We start from the raw sequence: 21,417 nt of genomic DNA, 5'->3' as shown, positions 1-21,417 counted from the left end.
AAAATAAAGTCTTTATTGTCATCAACAAAAAGTTTCCTACTTGATTGTGTATTAGATGATATATGTGAATGAATGTTGTGATTTGTTGTACAGTCTCCAATAGTTCCTCTTTGGAAATGGCATCTCAAAGTTTGTTACACTTTTCAAGATAAAGGCTAACTATTGACAGTCAAAACACTTAAGGCTGAATTGGTTCAATCTTTACAGGTTAGTTTAAGCTGTATAGATTGAACTGATAAGCAAGTGGACAGACATTCACTTCTGATTTTACAGATACAGCTACATGCCTGCAGTGGCCCAGGCCAGAAGCAGGAGGGTGCTAGAACACACCTCCTTGCTCTGCTGGAACAGACAGCTTGGGCCAAGGCTGACCCACTCATCTTGTAAGCAGGGGTTTGTGGTGGAGGTGCAAAGCCTCCTGGGATGCTGGCAGACTGGGCGTTAACTTGAATCTGGATCCCTGGGATTTGGAACAGAAGTTCATACTACATCTATCCAGATTTATCTTAAACCAGTTTCGACCATTTTGAAAGCAGTTTATGTGCACTGAACATCTGTTGTGTTACAGATTTCAACAGGTTTCTGAGCACTTATACCAGCTTATAATTCTGTCCCTAGCTAACATATTTTAATATTAATAAAGCAATTACTGTGGATTATATAAAGCATTTGCTTTTAGCGGTTTAATTGCTGGGCTACAGTAGTTGTTATAGTTTGATCTTAATTAACTACATGAAATTTAGATTGTTTCAATTCTACTTTAATTATACTAGATTTTATAAAGAGTTTTTATGAGTGTCTAATTTGTAAATAGGACAAAGTCTGGACTATGTAACCTGTTAAAGTACACCTATGTCTGGGGAGCTTTTCTACTCATACACTGTATTGCTTGGAACCCAGGAAGCCTTAAACAGTAAAGAATAGCTTGTACAGCCTTAAGCTGTAAAGAATTAGTGAGAAATAGGCCTGGTAGCCTCCTCAAAGACTCCCAGATCTAAGTCTTGCAGTGAAATGTGCTACAGGTCAAGGTGAATACATCTCACCTTTATTTTTGGCACCTTAGAGACCATTATTGGCTTTTATGAGTTAATTGTACTATGATGATAACAGATATCTATTTAAATGCCTGAAGTAAGCAGTACAGAAAGAAGTCAGAGGCTTAAATCCTTCTCCATTGTAGCTTTGCCCTTGACTTCAGGGAAGTCACGATTGTATTTGTGGGCTCTTATCCAGCATCATGCTCCTCTTTGGCAACTGTTCCATCTGTATGAACCCCTTATTATTTTAATAGCATGTGGCATAGAGGTAGTAGCTTCCTTCCCAGCTTACAAGGAGCATAATACAGGACTGGTGGTCATATTTACATGGAGGAGAACAGAACTGAGCACTAGTCCTAGAGTTTCTTGTAAAACAAAAATGGGGGGGAGGGGAGGCAGAGGAATAGAAACAAAATCTTTGCATTTTAAGAGATCTTTGAGCAGTCATGGGAACTGTATACTGCAGTTGTCACTGGGTCTTTGAGGCTGCCTTGATTGCCATTCCCCATTTTTTCAGGGTTTAGTGACTGAACCCTTCTTTTATAATGTGTCTGTACCTCTGCTGTAGGAAAAGAAGAATGATATATCACAAGGACGCCAATGCTGGACATGTCTACACATGCACAGTTACTGAGTAGTAATTTAGGTTACTGTGCAGTAGCTGAAAATTACTGCACAGTATGGGCACATGTCTTTATGTGCATGCCCATACAGCATAGTAACCATGGTGACTTACAACAACTTGGGTGTAAATTTGCTACATGCATGATGTAGGTAGCAAATTTACGCCTGAGTAATTACCGCACAGTAAGGCACATGTAGACACCTTATTGCACAGTAACTCTGTGCATGTGGACTGATTTGGGATTAACTTTAGTCCCAAATTGGTCCAGACGGTGTTACTGTGCTGTAATGCCTGCATGTGTAGACGCTGGCATAAAACCCACTTACCGCGCAATAAGTTACTGCACAGTAAATGCACATGTAGACATGCCCACTGGATTCCAAATGTACAATTAGACCCTGGAATATATCTAGTAGATTAAGAACAAGAACCTCTGTCAGCACACTTGAAAATGTTGTTTTTCTCTGCTTGTAAGAAACTCATCTACTTAAAAGCTACCAAAGGTCTCGGGTTCATAGGTAGTCATTATCTTTGTTATTCTGATTATGTTTTTATGTTTGCTCCATGGGAAAAACTAATTTTTGTTACTTTTCAAATATGCCACAATGAAACTGCAAAAGGTAACAATTTGTGTTAATTGGTAAATAAATACATTTTATTTTACCCTCATAACTGGAAGTGTTTGGTTGCTTGTATGGCCTATTTAGACTAAATGAGCCTGTTTATTATGTGTCTCTGACTGTCTGTTTAATAATGGTAGAAGGAACGTGGAAACTATTAAAATTTCATGACCAAACCTGGAAGAGATAAAGCGAGAGAAGGAGGTTAATTTTTTTTTCTTGCAGTGCTGGAAATGAGGGCATGACCCAGAGCAATCTCTATTACAAAAATGGAACTATCATTAGTAACAAAGCTATTGAAAATAGCTTCCAGTTTGAACCCTGGGCTGTTGCACTAGAGAACCTGTTTTTGTAATGAGCCTGGCATGCCAGGCAGTGTTTATATAATCCACGCTTAATTGGACTGTTTGAAAAAAAAACGAGGCTTTAGAGTCTGGCCGTCAGTTGACAGACACAAGAGTAGAGTTAAGCAATTAGCAGAGTTACCCCATCTGGTGTCCTGCACGTTGACACAGCTGGGTATTCCCCCTTGAATGTCTTGATTCTGCTGGGTGTTTTCAAGGAGATTTCATTCTTATTTCTGTCTCTGGCAATGAAGAATAGTTGTCAACTTCCAGGATCAGGCCCCAGGCTAATAGGAATTGTACCAAAGATGCCAGCTGGAGAACTATCTTTGTATAGCTTGTACTTCCTTGTATAATGTTGCCAGGCAGATTTGCTTGACACGTTTGTCGGTGTGGTTTGCAGATATCCTGACAAGGGCTTTGATGATAATTACTGCCGCAATCCTGATGGCAAGCCGAGACCGTGGTGCTACACTCTTGACCCAAACACCCCCTGGGAGTTTTGTGCAATTAAAACGTGTGGTGAGTTAAAGCAAAATTTATTGCTTCCTTTTCCTATCCCCTATCTAGACACATATAATCTAAGTGATATGGGAATATAAACTATTGTGTCCATTCATTATACTTGGTGAATTTTTAAATATAGTATGAAAAAGAGAGTTTTTACAACCTGGTTATAGGTAACCTGCATAAGACACAAATAGAAGCACATTACTAAGCCTATATTTACTTAAAATATACTAATATGTGTCTGTCTTATATACAAGAGACATAAAAGAACACTAAGATTGCAAAATCAAGCACTAGAACTAAGATTGCCTGAGCAACCCTAATTAGGTTACCAAGCATAAATTACATGATTGAATAACATTTTTACATGAGACTCTTGCCTTGTTCAGTGAAGGGGATGCTTCTTACCCACCTAAGCAACAGTTCTTCAGTGTTGTTTCATCCTCATTGGTCTATGTGTGGTCTCACGCTTTGTTTTACTATGCACAGTTCAAACTCTGCTCTGAAGATAGAGTTACTAATTTTGTCTAGGGTTCTTCTGTTGGTGCTGCTCATGAAAGTAGCTGTTTTACAAACATTAACTTACATAATTTCACAATGCCCATGTAAAGTAGAGAGACGGCATCTTCCCTGTTCTATAGGAGGGAACTAAGTGAAGGAAAGTATTTTCATAAGTTCAACACTATCCATTAATTTCAGGTGCTAGTTTGAGATGACATTTAACTGAGTATTCACTGTACTTTATATGTTTAAAGAACATCTTTCATTGACTTCAGTTTTGGCTATAAATGTTCAGCACTTGTGCTCTTGTGTGTCACCATTTAGGCACCCAGAAGATGACAACAGATACTTAATTAGAGGCTATACTTGCAAAGCTTGATTTAAGTGGCATGCCTAGAATTCCATGGGAACTCTGTGGCAGAGAAAGGTATAGCATCAAGGCTCTCAGGATGGAAACTGTCTTAATGAGAAGAATAACTTTCCTCTTCCTAATCTCCTCTGCCTTGTTCACATCTTGTAGTTTTAGCAACAAATAAAGTAGAATGCTTACAGAAAATACTTTCCTTCTCTATATGATCCTGATTCATTCCCAGAACATGCACACTTAATGAAGTTGGGCCCTATGAAATAAGTTCTCTGCAGTCATATAATTTAAGGCCGTACCTATAAGTAACTTCTGTTGGTTCACTAAGTTCAAAATTTGATATTGAATGTTTATGTTAATTTTGAAACATCTCAGAGTCACCAAACCCTGATATAACCCTACTGGGATCCCTAGCTGGTCACCATCCAGTATTCCTGAACCCAGAAGAGACTTGTTATGAATCTGGACCAGGAAAGGAATTTATTGAATGAGGAATCCTTGTAAAGTTGGAAATGGATGATTTTTCTATTAGTCATGAAACTTATAAAAACTTCTATTTCTCAGCATCTATGTAAAGGGAACACTTCCAGTTAATGGAATATTTTGAAAAGTTTGGGATTACAACTGTTTTGGACCCCAGTCACATTTCAAAAATTGAAATATCCCATAAACTAGAAATACTGTTTTTAGCCAGATGTCATTATGACTTCTTTAGAGTTACGTAGTTATATGCTGCATCAGAAGACAGTGTGGTTAGTTTTGAAGAGAAAAAGGCCAACTGGTACTCTGTAAAATACCATAAGCTGACCTTCACTCTCTGAATTGCATTTATTTTTTGAGGATTTGATTAAAAACAACAACATAAACAACTCTGAACCTTTGAACTTAAGCAAAAATGAACTTTAATTACTGTTTTCTTTTAATTGTCTTTAGTCCACTGCATTTTTTGATTTTGGTCAAGACCAGAAAAAAAACAATGGAAAAAACAAGCCATTCTTGTGGTATTTCAGAATGGCCAAAATGACAGAGAACTGAAACCTTATGAAAGATATTCTTCCACATCATTACTCTTACCCTCCCAAATTATTAAAATTTGGATAAAATGTGGAGCCAAATGGTGCAGCTTACACCCTGATGTGCAGAGCTATGTGGAATATCTGGTATACCATACTTATTTGACCAGCTGGAATAGCAACAGAATTTACCCCTCTAGCATTTGGGTACTTATACAAAACAAATCTCTCAAAGTTTTCAAGTTCTTCCTCCTTATTGGTACTGCTGAATAGTCTCCACTTATGCTAGTTTTAAGCAAGCATAACTTTGGCACAAATCAATTTGTACTTATTCTGTATTTATGCAGTGGAGTCCCATTGGCCATGAATAGACATTCAGAAATTTCCATTGGTAGCAACTTTTCTGGGAGAGACGGTGTACAGGTATTCTCTCTTTCCTGCTCTCCATGCTTTCATCAGACTGGGATGATTCAGACCAGGGACATCCACATCTGGGGAATGGCTGCTGTAGGTCTGGGAGGGAACTGGAGCTATGTAGCAAACCCCCCACCCACTTCTCAGAGGAAGGCAAAAAACCTCTACAGTCCATTCCCATCTGACCATCTGGTAAAATTTCAAATGTGGCATTTGGTGTGACCTAGGGAGGAGGGGCCAGACCTTCTAGCCAGGAACGTTAGGGCTTTAGTCCCAGTGGGAGCACTGGTTTATCCGAGTCAAAATCCCTAACCTTGACTGCAGGGCAACACCCAATGTTTCTGAGAGAGGTGAAGTGGCAGAGGAGGGGGAGGAGCAGGCCTAGCCCCGAAGTGGAGGAGAGGTAGGGGGGAAGTGGGCCCAGTTCCAGCACCAAAGTGGCAGTGGGGGAAGAAAGGGGAGTGGTCCCGGTCCCAGAGCAGCAGGGAAGAGGGTAGGGGGAGTGGGACCAGCCCAAAAGTGGTGCAGGGGGCTGGACATGGGCCTCAATCTCCACTTCTCCCCACCACGTTATTCTTGGTGAGCAATTTGCTAGTACATATATATGGTTCCAGTTATTCATACTGAGCTCATGAGATTGTGCAGAAATAACAATAATTCATCTTAAAATTTCACAAAAATCCATTTTCATGGATTTCATGGATTATTTTTATCGTATGAGGCCTCTTAAACTAGATATAGTTAAGGGCCTCAGTGTGTCATAATCCGGCACTGCCTGATGTACACCATCAGTCTGGGCAAAGGGCTTGGCCAGAGATGAAGAAATTTAAAAGTGACTCTATATCTGAGAATAGTAATTTCAAAATCAGATAGGTCTGTAAATTTATGTCCTATGAACATAGCTTACTTAGTGTATTTAATGGTATTGAGACTGTTTGACACTTGCTCATTTAACTTGCACCTCAAGCCACAAAAGGAAAGTTACCAAACTAAAAATAGCATCTAGTTGCACCTTGTTGTTGTCCCAAATTTATATAGTCATGTATATATAGTTAGCTTCAAGATTGTAAAGGCCAAACTATGTTCTATTAAAAAAAAAAAAAAAGAGAAAGTATTTAATTTTTATCTGTTATCAGCTAGCTCTCCTTACCACTATGGTCAGTATTTAATAAAATATAAGTGATGACTGTCTGTTGTTTTATACCTAGATATTTTATTTTGGTAGTAGTCATTTTTATTAGTAAAAGAAAAAAAGCAAAAAAGCACTTGGTTATGACTTTTGACTATTTTTCAAGAGCAACTTTTATAAATGCTTATGCTTTGGTATTTCCTGAGCTGATATGCCAGTGTTTTGAGGAATCACATCTGGCTTTGTTGGTCACGTAAGCTTAAAATCAGTAAAATTCCTTATGTACATAATCTGACCTATGAAGATCTGTGCTTGGGATCTGTTCCAAACTACAGTAATGATACTCTCATCTCCATGAGTCAAGAAATATCTGAGAGTCCTGAAAAACTGCAGTATTGGTACCAACCCCACTACACATAAGGTTTCACATTGATGTCTAAATACTTTGATGAAACACTTTGGCCTTGTAATTAAGAGCTGGACTGTCAGCGTTGGGCACATATTCCTCCTTTTATCTTCTAACACAATTTTGATTAAGTGTTCAAACAGGGAGCTAAATTTTTATTATGGTGAACTGTAGCGTTCTGGACATCATGTAAGTCATATGTAGAAGAGAGAATATAAGAGAAATACTTCCATCGTACATGAATTCCTTTGATAAATTTCTGATTCTGTTTCCTATCACTGAATGGACAATGCTAGAAATAAATAGTATCCTGTAGCGTCCATATTTGCATTATGTTACAAGAGGAAAAAGGCATTTTTTTAATGTTACAAACTTGACCATAGATGTGGATTAAGAATGCTTCAGTATTGAAAAGAAACTTGCATTCAAGTTCCTGTTTCAGTACAGGCTTCCCATGTAGCATTGGGCAAGTCACTCGATGTCAGATCTAACAACAAAAATCTGAAGTAGTGATTCTTATAATCTTGTTGAGTTACCAGCTAACTTCAGAGGCTGTTGACTTTTTGTAGGCTTTTATACCTTCTACTTCTGGACATACACATAAGTATCTCAGTCTTGACAGTGCTGAGTAGTTGGGTGCCCTGCTCATTCCTAAATATAACTGGGATCCCAAAAGTACCTTTCCCTCCATACACATCCCTGGAGGAGCATAATCCAAAAGGAGTTCTCAGAATATGCCTGACATGCACTGATGGAATTGGGCTCCTTAGCCAAATACAGAGACAGCTGCCATATTCTTTTATGGCCTAGTCCAGAGGTTTTCAACGTTTTCAATAAGTGTGCCCCTGGTGGCGAGACGGGGAGCAGAGAGGGGGAGGATGGTGCATGGCTAGACACGGCGGGGTGGCGTTGGCGTTGCATGCACCCGGATGTGGAATGGCGGGGGAAGTGGGTGACAGCAGCCACACACAGAGCAATGTCAATGTGGGGTGGTGGGTGGTGGTCACCGCATGCAAACTTCCCCTCCCTCTCAGCATCCAGCTGGCTGGGCTGCACCTGTGTGGCCTGCAGAGGGGCACTGGTGCCCTGGTCCTCCCGCACCCCACCCCTACTCCTGGGTGGAAATGGTGTGGGGTGGTAGGTGGCAGTGCTCCATCCCTGCCTGTGCATACCCCCTAGGGCCTTCCCAAGTACCCCCCATTGACAACCCCTGACCTAGTCAAAGGAGAGGAAAAGTTATTTGCAGTGTCACCCTTTTATATAAATGCTTATTGGTTAAAGCATTCAGCCAGGTTGTGTTTCTGAGGAGATTTAAGCCCATAACTCTTACTTCATCCCTAGGCTACAGACTATTCTGGGCCAGGTCTGAATATTTTTCAATCTGTACTTGTCCTGATGAAGCAGTGCCATGGTTCAGGAAGGGAAAGATTTTTTGTGATACCTTTTATTGGGCCAGCTCTTGAGAGAGCTGTTGGACAAACTTTTGGGCATCAAAGGTGCAGCGAGAAGTGACGATTTTTGCCCAATCTGCTCACAGAAAACAGTTTATAGCTGGGCCCAAGCACAAATGCATGGCTGCAGACAGCTTCAGGTATCAGATAAAGATGTTTCCAAATGTCACATCTTCTGTAATTTGTGTCTGCGGAGCTCCCAGCCTGTCACCCTTTTCAGAATGGGAGGGGGGTAAGGGAGCAGAGGGAGTTCAGTCTGGGGCTTCCCCCCCACTCCCCTGAGACGGAGGGGCGGGTGTATTGGAAGCTCCCTGGGGTGTGTGTGGGGGGGCTCTAATTCACCCACCCCACTTTCAGCACCAGCTGGGGAACCCCAAGAACGAGCCTTCTTTGTCGCCTTTCCCTCTTCCCATTCTGAAAAGAGCGAGCAGTGGCATGGAGCCATGGCCATTGCTGTGGGAACCTGGCTACAGGCTCCCAGCCTGCAGCTACATTCCCCTTTTCCCTGAAACCAACAGTGAAGTTCTGTTTGGTCTGGAGTAACGTTGTAACTCAGAACACTTTGCAGACTACCTTCTGAGTTACAGCTGGGAGTTGCACTTCTGTTTGCATCCCAAGTATCCCTCCTTAGGTGAAGATTTTCACTTGGAGCATCACGGCTCCAACAACATCTCCAACCATTCTACAGCAGGGTACACAAAGGAAGTGAAGATTAATTTGAAAAAAAAAATTGGCATGACTTGTAGCCTTGTGGTTCAGGCACTCACCTGGAAGAAGTAGGGATTTACATTCTTGTGGCAGGACTGTTTATGTCTTTTTCATGAAAATATCATGGGTTAAGAAAATATAAACAATGTCAGGAGGAAGGACCAGAACTAGGGTCTCTCTCCTTCTATCTGGCAATATGTTCTCATCTCGAAAGAAAGAATGACTGGAGTACTTTGGCAGGTGTCACATCGGCTAATGCTAAGGCTCAGATCCTAATAGCAGTTCACATGCAACGTGTTGGATGAGTGAATTGGTGAGGGAAGTTTTCAGAAAATAAAAGAATATTTATGGAAGTGTTTGAAGGGGCAGAGAAAGGGCACTGGTGCAGTGGCCTCCAAGCACCGAAGGCTTAAGGCCAGGAGTGTGAGGACGAGATGACAGGAGCAATTAGGATTAGAGATAGTTTCAAGATGCGAAAGTTGGATCTGGTATAAGGTTTTAGAACACCAGAATTAATTTGAAAGTTGTTCACATATGTGGGTGAGATTTTGCCTTTAGACAGTTTCAAATTTGGATGGGGAAAAAAGGACAGAATAGCATAGACTTACAAGAACCATTGAAGTAGGAATTAATTTGGATACTATGAGAACTAAAGTGAAGCCAGGATAGAGATTTTGAAGGGATTTTGACAAGTATTTTAGCATTAGTTGGAGAATGGATGCTAGAGACAAGAATTAAGGGGCTGGATCTGAATGGGGGTATAACATGGTAAAAGTTGGCAGGAAAAGAAAATGAGTTTTGCTGCTGAACTTGGGATGGACTAAGGAGGATGAGAGGAAGGGGTTGGGAGTCACTTTCTGATTTGCATATTGAGTTCTCAGTTTCCTGCTGAAGCAAATCATATGAAAACTAAGTGTCATGCTGTTTAAAGTTAATATTTACTTAAGATAAAGGTGTTTATAGAAGTGAGTTAGTGGGAAGAGACTGCTGCCTAATGTTTGATAAAGTGTTGCCTCCCACCTAATGGCATTCTCTGCGTGTATCTGCATAATTTCTTCTAGTACGGTTTTAAATGCAAGATGTAGGATCCTTGGTTAATCTAGATAGGACCAAGTGGCAACATAAAAAGTATTTAAATTTAAGGCTTTAGTTCAGTTTGCTGTTGAGATAGAGACATCTCTGAAATTGTATGTTTGGATTTTAGATATAAATGTTCAGTTTGAGGTGTTAAGCTCTAGGTCGAACTGGTGTGTGTCCTTCCTTGTATTGTTCTGAGCCAGCTCTAACATATTCCTTAATTATGCCTCCATGCAATATAGTTGAAAAATAGCACTTTATGGTTATTCTACTTCTGTGCTATTAAGCATGGGGGTTTGTCCTCTTACGTATCCACGTGTTCTGAGAAATGCAGAAAGCAGCTTGAATAGCTTAAGAAAAGGCAATGTTCAGAATGTGGGGAGGAAAAGGATCCTGCTTATACTATAGCTTAGAATTTTAAAATAATTAACAACAGTGTACATTTAATTGTAAAATGTACATTTAATTTTAAAATAATTAACAACAGTGTACATTTCGCCTAGCCAGGTTAGACTAACTTGCAAAGATTGAATCAATTCAGGCTCAGGCCTTTTGAATGTCTGTCCCTAGCCTAGATGATGTTGATTGCTGCTTCCACCTATCTCAAAAGTGTTGGAGGAAATGAAACTGAAAAAAGAAGCTTCAATTCAGTACGTGACACTTCAGATTATGTCCCTTGTTTGTTTTTACAACAGTTCATTTGGGATATGTCATTACGGTACAAAAGCCCTCCTTTAAGAAGCAGTTCATGTAAAGGTATTAAAACAGAATATTTTAAGATAAACAGATGCCTTTGTACCATTTGAACTTTGTGTGCATGATTGTGCTGAAGAGTCTGACACAGTTGTCTGAATTAATTGAAGTAATAAAGCCTAAGGAGATATTCTTGGTTCTTCAACTGTAAAAAATGGCTTCAATTGTATTTAAAAGCAGATAAACGACAAAATGATTTCTTCTAATTTCCAAGTAAAGCACCACACTGGAAATAATAATGACATTTCATTAACAAGCAAGTAGCACTTTGTTATATAACACTCTTTCAAAACATTATAGAGAATTGTACTTCTCCTTCAGCCAGTTCAGCTCTGATTAAGGCCCTGATCCAACAAGCCACTTAAGGATGTGTATAATCTTATGTCAATGAAACTATTCATGTGATTAAAGTTGCATAGGCTCTTAGACCTTAATTAAACAAATCACTTAAGAGCTGAACCTGAAAAGCAGCCCATGCAAGATACTTTGCAGGATTAGGACCGGATGAAGTTGGGTTCATATATGGTATACATACGTAAAAATATTCAGATTTTTGGACTGTGCTCACAGTCTGTTATTATCCACTGCTTTTTATGAAGATTAATTTTAAAGTTGCGTGGTCACTAATTTTAAATTTCAATACAAAAGCCAAGGGTTTCTTAGGGTGATACCTTTTATTGGACCTGCTTCAGATTTAGGATAGAGTTAGACAAACTTTTGAAGATATTCTTCTTTTAGGCCTGACCAAAACAAGTCAGGCATAGCATAGTCATAGTCATATATTGTGTTTGGCATGTTCTAGTCAGCTTGGGAGAAAAATGTCTTGCATTCAAAAGCTTGTCTAACTCTATCCCAGCTATACAGTTGGTCCTATAAAAGATATCATGATAAGAAAACTTTGCCTGACAGGTTTTGGCTCATCAGAGCTACATCAGTCTTACACTACCAAATTTCAACAGGTACTTTTTGATGACAAAAGTACCTGTTTGCTTAGTTACTTGGAGAACAGAAATAATAGTGATACACGTGACCAATCAAATGGTTTTAAAAAAGTGCTTCCATTTATGAATGTCAGGTGTATGAAAAGTTTATGATCAATTCACAGGATGAATTTTGAGAAATAATGAAACTGAATTCGTTCAAAAGTTGACTAATTCTGAGGAAGCTGCAAGCTGTTTGCAACTTTTCTACAAGCAGGAAAAAGGATAAGTTCACTGGATTAATGGTTTATTGTGCATAGCTCATTGAGCCCTGCTAATTAATCCTCTCAATGTCCTTGCAATTATTATATAAATTGTATTGTGTAATTATTGTACATTTATATGATATGTGAATTTTGGAGGTGAAACTGTTACAGAGAGATTAGTTCTGCCAAGAACTACACACGTTTTGAGGGACAAAATTGGGTCTGCTAGGTATCCCTTGTTTTATATTCAACACATTGATCTGTATTCTCTCTAAATAATGAATGGTTCACTGTTAATTTTGTTGCTCAGGTTGCATTATGTCTGCACTTAAGGCAGGAGCTCAATCTTTTTGTTGTATAAGAAAAAACTCAATGAAATTTCGTTTGGTGCCTTTTTGTTTGTTTACATGGGCAAACTGTCTAGTGGATTAGCCATGCTGGAATAACTATTCAGCTACATTAGTTCTCAAACATGCTTATGCCTAGGGTGACCATAAGGAAAACCAGGGTGTCCAGGACACTGCCTGCCCTCCCTTCCCCCCCATGTCAAATCACAAACTTGTTTTTCAATATTTTCTCTCTTTAGGCAAGCCCTAACAAATGAATCCTATTACTTTCCAAGAGAAAGGTTGATTGGTGCACCTGTTTACATGACACAGACTGTTTGCGTGCACGTGTGTGTGTGCAGGGAATGGGGTTATTAAGGCAGCTGTTTACATCTCCCCTTAATGGTTTGCAGAGCTGTCTGGAATCTCATTGCTTTCTGTTGTTTCCATCCAACATGCTTTTTCTTCATCCAGCCGCATCCTTAGCACATTGCCTATGTTAGGCTTTGTGGGATGAGGGGAGTTCCTGGGAAGAAGACTTATTGGCTACCTTCCATTCCTGCATCTCATTCCTCAGATCCTATTAATTTATAAATAGCAAATTGTATGTCAAAAGTTTGTGCACACTAAGGATTGTTTGGGACGAGATGGCTTTCTGAGGTTAGGTAATTCTTTTGATAACTAACAGACAAGATAAAAATTAGCATTCTTCATAATGACTTAATTCTTCATTCATAATAGTTACCTGGGAGAACAGCTAATGATGGCAAGGATCTGCTACGAAGTAGTAGTTGCTGATTTGTTATAGCTTTACGATATTGGGCAGTTCAGTGGTTCTTATTTTGTGTGAAATGCTTAAAAATGTAGGTGATTCCTTCTATCAAAGTGTTTAGTTAAGTCTGGAGTAGACTTCATTATCTCCCTTTTGAACAAACATGACTAAGAATACAATTAATTTGCTACATTTGGATTCAGGAAGGAATTTTACCCCACAGTCAGATTGGTGATGGGGAGCATAGTCTCCTCACTTGGATCTTCTGAGTATTTTTAATAACACTTGCAACAGTAGGACATTAACAGTATCCTCATCTCCCTCCTTTACCTGTGGTAGGTTAGAGAGTCCTTGGTGTTCTGGGGGAATGCATTGACAGGGTTGTGCAGTTTTAGGAACAGGTTAGACAAGCACCTGTATAGGATGGGATGGATTAGGGATGATCATGCTTTGAGCAAGGGATTGGAGTAGATGAACTTTGATGTTTCTTTCTGCTCTACTGTTCTGTGATTTCTATGAAAAACTTTCCAAAACTCTGCTTAAACCTCTGGAGGCAATGTATGTTCTAGAGAGTGGGAGAACAGTGGAAGGCTGTAATTATTTTTCAATGATTTTATTAAAATATAAATTATGATGTGACCTGAAAGACATAACTGTACATTTCTACAAATATGTGCATGTACATGTATGTTTCTTATTTCCTCTTAAAGTCCTTATAAAATCAATAACAATATTTTTAATATATTGAAACTTGAGGTCTAGTTATTTGCTGCAAATCCCTGTGACAAATCCAGTATAGAAAATGAACTTCCTAGCTCACAGAATCCTCTATATGCAGGGGACATTGTTCTGTCTTTTGCAATGAGCTTGGGATGCCTAACCTCAGAGCAGTGGGGCTGCCTTTGCAGATGGACTGTGTTGGGAAGGAGAGGCAGGAAATTAATTTGACCCGGAAAAATTGTGGTAAAAACATCAACCAAATAAAAGAAGAAAAGGGAAATGCATAGAGAAATACATGGTACCACTTTGAATCCTGAAGTTATCATTTGATATGAATGTAGTCTTTAATGGAAACAATCTGGAAACAAGGCATACAAAATCCATCTCTTATGACACTTAGTTTCCCTAAGATGCATTCCCTTTGCAAGTTAGTGGAGCTAGGTGGAATTAGCAACACAACAAACATGAAAGGTGTTATCAAGCAGACGCGTCTATATTATTGTTGTAGTTGCTAGAGCATTCTGAATTAACTCTCATTAACTGGGATATGTTATTAATATGCTTACTCTTTGCAAATAACATCTGATAAGCTAACTGATTCCCAGGATTGTGAACCAATTTGTATTAGCAAATACAAAATAACACTTGAAAAAACTGATTGGAAAAAAAGGTTTTGGATTTTTTTTATGTTTTGAAAACTTCTGTTTCTGTAGAATTTTCAGTTTTATTTGACTCAGTAGGTATCTGTTGCAACATCTGGCCCATTAACTTCTCAATTATCAACATCTCATAAGAAATAAAAAGAGCTTTCAAGTGATTTGAATTACTCATTTGAAAAAACACTCTTTCTCTGAATATTGTTCAAGCCAGCCCACACCAGCATGAATGCAGATCCTATCAACATCTGTAAAAGATCTCGAGTCTGATGAGTTCATTGGTCTTGAAAATATTTGTCTCTCTATAGAGAATTCTTATCTCAGGTTTCCAGAAGCTAAGGGGACATATTTTTGTGCCTCATAAAGTTAAAGAAAAGGAGTAGTTTAGAGGAAGCTGTAGGACTTTAGCTCATAAGAGTTATTGTTTATTAATAAGGTGATGCTCATTAATTCATTATTGATATTTATGGTGGAGTTTTCTTGAGGGAGGGGGGAGGAGGAGAGATACATTTTAGGGTCTTAATCCTGAAAAACTTATATCCATGTGCCTAACATTATACACATTGGGGATCTCTTTCGACTTTTGTAAAAGTTAAAGTAATATGTAAATATTTGCAGGATTGGGAGTATAGTAATCAAGAATATTACTCAGACACTGACTGTTGTAGGGTCAAACAGGTGCCTCATTGAACAGAAAGGTTTGTAGAAATTCTTATACTCCAGACCCTAATCCTGTGAGAAAGATGTGCCAGCATAAAACCCTGGCACTTGCACCAATATTTTAATTGGCTTTGTAAATGCTGAGATCAGCAATTAATTATTTTTAGAGTTGTAGACTTTATCATTATTCTTAATTTCAGCAGAGGGCCAGAACTTGAGTAGCCACAGGTTAGAGATGACAGGTCACTCTCACAACACTGGGCTTGATCCTGAAGAACTAAACAAGAAAACTGCAGTTTTTCTCTTCCTTTCTAGCTCAGAGCATTGTGAATAGCACTGATGCAGCAGTTGAAACAACAGAGTGCATCAAGGGGCAAGGTGAGGGCTACCGAGGTACTGTGAATAACATATGGAGTGGCATCCAGTGTCAGCGCTGGGACTCCCAGTTTCCTCACCAGCACAACATCACTCCAGAAAACTTCAAGTGCAAGTGAGTAGAGACATGCAAGTGTCACAGATCACAGGACAAGGATTAGTTCCCTGTAATTAGAGATTTGTGTTGTCAAAGAGCATTTAAAGAAAGGTTATTACTTTTTAATATGTCATCATTGCTATTTCTCTGCATTCTGACACATTCATTATTGTCCTTGAGGCAGAGAACTGCTAGAACATTGCAGGATTGTACGAAAACATGTTTATTCTCTTTGGAAAAAAAAGACAAAAAAGAAAAGAAAGAAAAAAATAACAAATTGCTTCCAGACATTGTTTATTTTTGTACATGTAAACCCTGGTCCTGTAAACATGTGCCCATGAGCTTAATTGCAATCTCATTGACTTCAAAGTTAAGTGAATCTATGTTTGTGGGACTGTGGCCCAAATCCAATACATGTTAATACATTATTACAATTTCTTGTAAGGACAAAGGTAGTTATTCGTAGTTTTGATATTTAATGTAGCTGAGTCTTACTGTGTTCATTTTTTAGAACTAGTCATAATCTCACTGAGAATACTCTACATGTATATTTTATGCAGAGTTTTTTTTAATTTTGCATTCTTCTTGATGTTTTTTCTCTTTTGTTAATTTTTACACTTCTAGCATGTGTTTTCATCACTCTGTTCCTAAAATAGTCCATTGATCTCATAGACAGAGCACAAGGTTTTTAATTTCCTAATCTCAGATCAGAAAAAATAGCTTGTCCTGCAGTTTTGGGCAGCATACTTAGCAGAGCTGTTGTCAGTATTATATGATGTATTAATGTGTGTACAAGAGTTTATTTTGAAGTTAAATAAAATGAACATTAGCTGGAGTAACTTGGATCCAGGTACAAAGTTAAGGTATTTTCCTATGTGGCTAAGAATAACAAGTTGAATTCACCCAGGCATGGGACAGAAGTTACACATAAACTGGTGTAAGTGATCAGAAACTGGTTTAAAATTGTAACAGAACAAAAGTTCAGTGCACATAAATCAGTTTCAAAACTAGTTTAAGATAAACCTGGTTAACGGTCGTATCAGACTGAACTGATTTAGGTCAAACCAGTTTATGGAACTTCTCTCCCGGATCCCTTCCTGATTCAAGTTAAATCACAGTCCCCCAGCATCCCAGGATGCTTTGCAGCCCTGTGCTGTGCTGTGTTGTCTGCTCACCCACAGCAGGATTGGCCCCGCCCCTTTGGTCTCTAGCTGGAACAGTGAGGGCTGGCTGACAAGGAGGTGGCAGCAGTGGCTCCATCCTGGACTTGAGCCCTGCCAAGCAGAAGGACCTAGAGTAGCGGAGTGGGGAACACGCTCGAGTGTGTGTCTGCGCTAGCTTGGGTCAGAGCTGAGCTGAGCATGCAGCTGAGAGAGCAGCTCCTGCCCAGCAGCACCTTCTACCTGCTGGAAAGTGATACCTGGAGCAGCTCTGGCCCCAGCCCTTGCAGTGGCACTTACAGTGCAGGCTCACCCCAGCAGCACTTGGAGCTGGGCAAGGGCACCAAAAGCTGGGTGGCATGATGCTGGAGGCTGAGCTGGACCAGGCACTGGGCTCCAAGGAAGATGGGTGCAAAGGCACCCCAGGAGGTGGGCAGGAACTGGCCACACATGCTGCTGCTGTGTGGTACTCACTGTGCTACTACTTGGTGTCCCCTGGGCCACTGGGTGCTGAGCTGGTGTGCCCTCTTCAGTCTTTCCCTACCCAGCAGTAGTGGTGGTGGTGCAGCACGGCCCTGTGTACCAAGCATCAGGCACTACCCCTACGGCTTCCCCACTGCTGCTGCCATAAAGGGGGCCTGCCCCAGCCATACTGGTAGGTGCTGCTGGTGCTTCCTGTGCCACTGAGCTGTGGTCAACCGCTGGCTGGGCAGAAAGCAGTGATGGGGAAACCATAGGGGTAGTGCCCTATGCCTGGTACACAGGGCTGTGCTGTGCCACTGCCAAGTAGGGGAAGAATGAGCACAGTTCGCCCAACTCAGCGCCATAGCCAAGGGGATGGCAGGTGAGGTACTCAGTGAGTACCACATGGCAGTGGCGACCACAGTCAGCTCCTCCTCACTGCCCAGGGAACCCTTATGCCCATCTGCCTTGGAGCCTGGCACCTGGCCTGGCTCAGCCTCCAGCATCATGTCATGCAGCTTCTTGGCACCCTTGCCCAACTCCAGGCACTGCCTCCAGGCATACCTGGGCTGGGCTGAGTCCATGCTATGTGCACCACTGTAGGGGCTGGAGTCAGGGCCAGGGCCAGCTGGGTGTTGCTCTCCAGCTGGTAGAAGGGGCTGTATGCTTGGCTCAACTGTGCCCTGGGCTAGCATGGACACACACTTGAGCCACTTCCCCACCCCCACAACCTGATTCCCTTTGCTTGGCAGGCTCACATCCAGGATGGAGGCACCATCACTGTGATCCCTTTGTGCTCTTCTCTGTGCATGTCCCCACTTGTGTTTGGGGCTGGTTTCAGTCCCCTTCCTTCCCCAGATCTAGCTCTTGCTCCTGTACTGCCCTCAGAAAAACCCTGGACCTGGTGGCTGGGAAGGTGCAGCAGGATCGCCCCTTGGCTAGTAGGTGGGCTCTGGGGGTCCTGGGCCATGCTGAGCCTTGAACAGTGGGGAAAAGCTATGCAGACCCTGGCTGGGGTCCTGTGCTGGTGGGTTTTAATCCCCCCCCCCTGCCTTCCACCTTCATCTGAGGTGCTGCTTGGACCATGGGATGGCCACACACCCCACCACTTACAGAGGACTTGGCAAGAGCTGCTTTCCCCTTCCCCCTCCAGGCATACCTGGGCTGGGGTCCCTGCAGGCCAGGGTGGAGATTTAAACCTCTCCCCATACTCAGCCTCCCCTGGCCTGGCCATACTCCCCCTCAGCTTATCTTCCCTACAGCCTTTGGGCCACTGCCAAAGGGAAGGAAGGGCTCAGTCTAGTGCCCCCCAGCTTCTAACCTGAGCCACTGCAGACATATGGCTGCATTTCCAGAATCAAAGTGAATGTCTATTCAGTTGCTTGTTGGTTCAATCTATGCAGGTTAAACTAACCTGCAAAGATTGAATCAATTCAGGCTTGGGCTTTTTGAATATCTGTACTTAGCCCCAGATGTTAACCACTACAGTAGATCTATATCAACGAAGCTGAATGGTCCTGACCTGCCTTTATACATTTCACAAACATTAAAATCCCTAAGCCCTCAAAAAACAATCCATGGACCTGCTCCTACAGATTTCTTCTCATTCCAAATTACCAGTGAAGTTGTGGCTTTTTTGTTTGAATTAACAGCAGGATTACAACTATATGTAGTTTAGGCATCTCCAATAGAAAATTTTAACATTTCACAAAGCAAAGAATATTAGAGCTGTTTCTGCAGCCAGCATTCATAAAAATAGTCACGTATAAGAGCTATTGGCATACTTAAGTCAATGGGGTTGCATACATGATGGTGGAACAAGAGTTAACAGGCTTGGGTACATTTATTTTGCAGTAAATTTACTGACAACTGTTCCATATGGAAAAATACAGTAAGGTTACACGCATGCACAGTGAAGAACATGAGAACAATTTTCGACAGACTGGATAATAAAACTTATGTTTGAGAAGTTTGCCTAGTTGCTTCAAGCTGTGAGAGATGTTTTGTAAAGATAATCCCTTGTGGTTAGACTCTTACTGAAAAGGTGATACCTATATAGTATTTCAACACACATTTTTCATATTTTCAGATATGGTTTCCTAATTAAATCAATGACAAACATCAGGGCACCCCTCTCTACCTGTTCAGTGGAGCCATTCAAAGTACTAGGTACTTTAAGTGCTATTGAAAGGCCTGTAGTTTAAAAAAAAAAAAAAAAAAAAAAAGGGCTTCTAATGGGTTTCAGGTGTATGTGATACCAGCTTGCATGCTGTAAGTATGTAATCAGAGAAAGCTTAGAAAAAAAAATGGTGGTGTTTCCCTGTTGAAAGTAAACCACATTTAAAATGTTATTATACTTCAAATGAAATCCTATAGCTAGTCAAAGCATGGATCTACTGGAAATGATTCCCCATAACCGCACTCGAGTTGCATTTTTGTACTTTACTAGTCCCTGCATTTTTATTGGCTCTTAATCTGTCTGCACTTGACATTGATCAATAGTATGCAGACCTCAAGGAGCCCGTATTATTGTTAACTCAAAATACAAAAGCACTAGAAACCTGTAGCAGTCTGAGGGTATGTGCAGTGTAAGCTAACATGCTTATTTTTTTACAGGGATTTAAGGGAGAATTACTGTCGAAATCCAGATGGATCTGAGTCACCATGGTGTTTTACAACTGACCCAAACATCCGGATTGGTTATTGTTCCCAAATACCCAAGTGTGATGTCTCAAGTGAACAAGGTAATAGGCACAAGGAGATAAATATGATTTTAAGTAAATGTAACTGGTTCAAGGTGTCAAATAGGCACTCATGAAAATAAGAAACATATCCCCATTTTCCATTCTACCCTAAAACTGAATAATTCCCTTGGTTTCACTTAAATTATTCTAGGGTCACTATGGTGGTCTAAATGAGGTCAAAACTGGCATAGTCCCTCAACTCCAACAGAGGTGAAGGTTTGCTCTAATTTACCCAGCCAGATGCTCAATGAAGGCAAATAAAATGCTGTCATACAGCTGAGCTCCTGGCGCATTATTTTTTTTACCATGTATAGGGGGCATCTTCATGTGCTGTTAATGTGCCTGAATAAACTCCAGTGCAGTTCATTTGTTCCTCTACAGTGAATGTCTGTTCACTTGTGCCTGGGGCCATATCATGCTGAGCCAGGATGGAACAGCCCCAGCTGGCAAGTAGCTTGGTAGGTCAGCCTGCCAGCCCACAGCAGCTCTGCCCCAGCTCAACGTGCTGTAGAGGGGGCTGGTTGGGGCACAAGGGTGCTACAGTGTGGGGCTAGACAGCAGGCAGCCCCTCACTGTAGCACCATTGTGCCCCAGCCATCCTGGGTCATTGTTCACAGATGCATTACAGCACACTAACCTCTGCTGTAGGATAGTACTTGTGTCAGTCAGTACTGTTGTACAGTGGAGTCAATTAATTTATTGTGGCTTAATAGCACCACATGTGTACACAATGAAGCTTTACTGTAGAGCTAATTAGTCTACTGCAGTAAATCACACAAGTAGATGTGCCCATATTGATCATATAATGATGGAGATTTTTTTTAATAGTTTGAATCAATGATTACCATGAGATGGTTTGTAACAATTCCATGTAAATCACCTCTGGGAATAGAATAATTAGTATAGCTGTGAACTTTAAATAAAATCAAAGACTAAAACATTAAAGCTAGGGACAGAAATTACACATAAATTGGTATAAGTGACCGGAAACCAGTTCAGATCTGCAACACAACGTAAGTTCAGTGTACATAAACCACTTATGACTGGAAAAGGCGTAAGAGAAGCCTGGATGGATGTAACATCCAATTTAACTGATTTAGGTTAAATCAGTTTATTCAACTTCTGTCCCAGAACCCCTCCAGATTCAAATTAACTCTCAGTCCCCCAGCATCCCAGGATGCTTTGCATGTCCCCTGCAAACCCCACTTCTCAGAGTAGGTAGGTAGCCTTGGCCCAAGCTGTCTGCCTCAGCTGAGCAAGGAGGCTTGCTTTAGTGACCCCCAGCTTCTGGCCTGGGCCACTGCAGG

General features: G+C 40.8%; 1 protein-coding gene across 2 annotated transcripts in view; it reads left to right on the top strand.

The window, feature by feature from the left end:
- The window catches only part of HGF (hepatocyte growth factor), a 71,396-nt gene that overhangs the window by 19,890 nt on the left and 30,089 nt on the right, over window positions 1-21,417 (top strand). For both annotated transcript variants that reach the window (XM_019543642.1, XM_019543641.1), the window contains exons 6-8: window positions 3,030-3,148; window positions 15,588-15,762; window positions 19,983-20,110. In XM_019543642.1, coding sequence (XP_019399187.1) covers window positions 3,030-3,148; window positions 15,588-15,762; window positions 19,983-20,110 — 422 coding nt within the window. The remainder of the gene's footprint in view (window positions 1-3,029; window positions 3,149-15,587; window positions 15,763-19,982; window positions 20,111-21,417) is intronic.

This window comes from Crocodylus porosus, unplaced genomic scaffold (genome assembly GCF_001723895.1).
Source record: "Crocodylus porosus isolate Cpor-Errol unplaced genomic scaffold, CroPor_comp1, whole genome shotgun sequence".
In the NCBI taxonomy this organism is placed as follows: domain Eukaryota; kingdom Metazoa; phylum Chordata; order Crocodylia; family Crocodylidae; genus Crocodylus; species Crocodylus porosus.
Note: the sequence above shows the minus strand (reverse complement) of the source record. Positions and strands in the feature narration are given on the sequence as shown.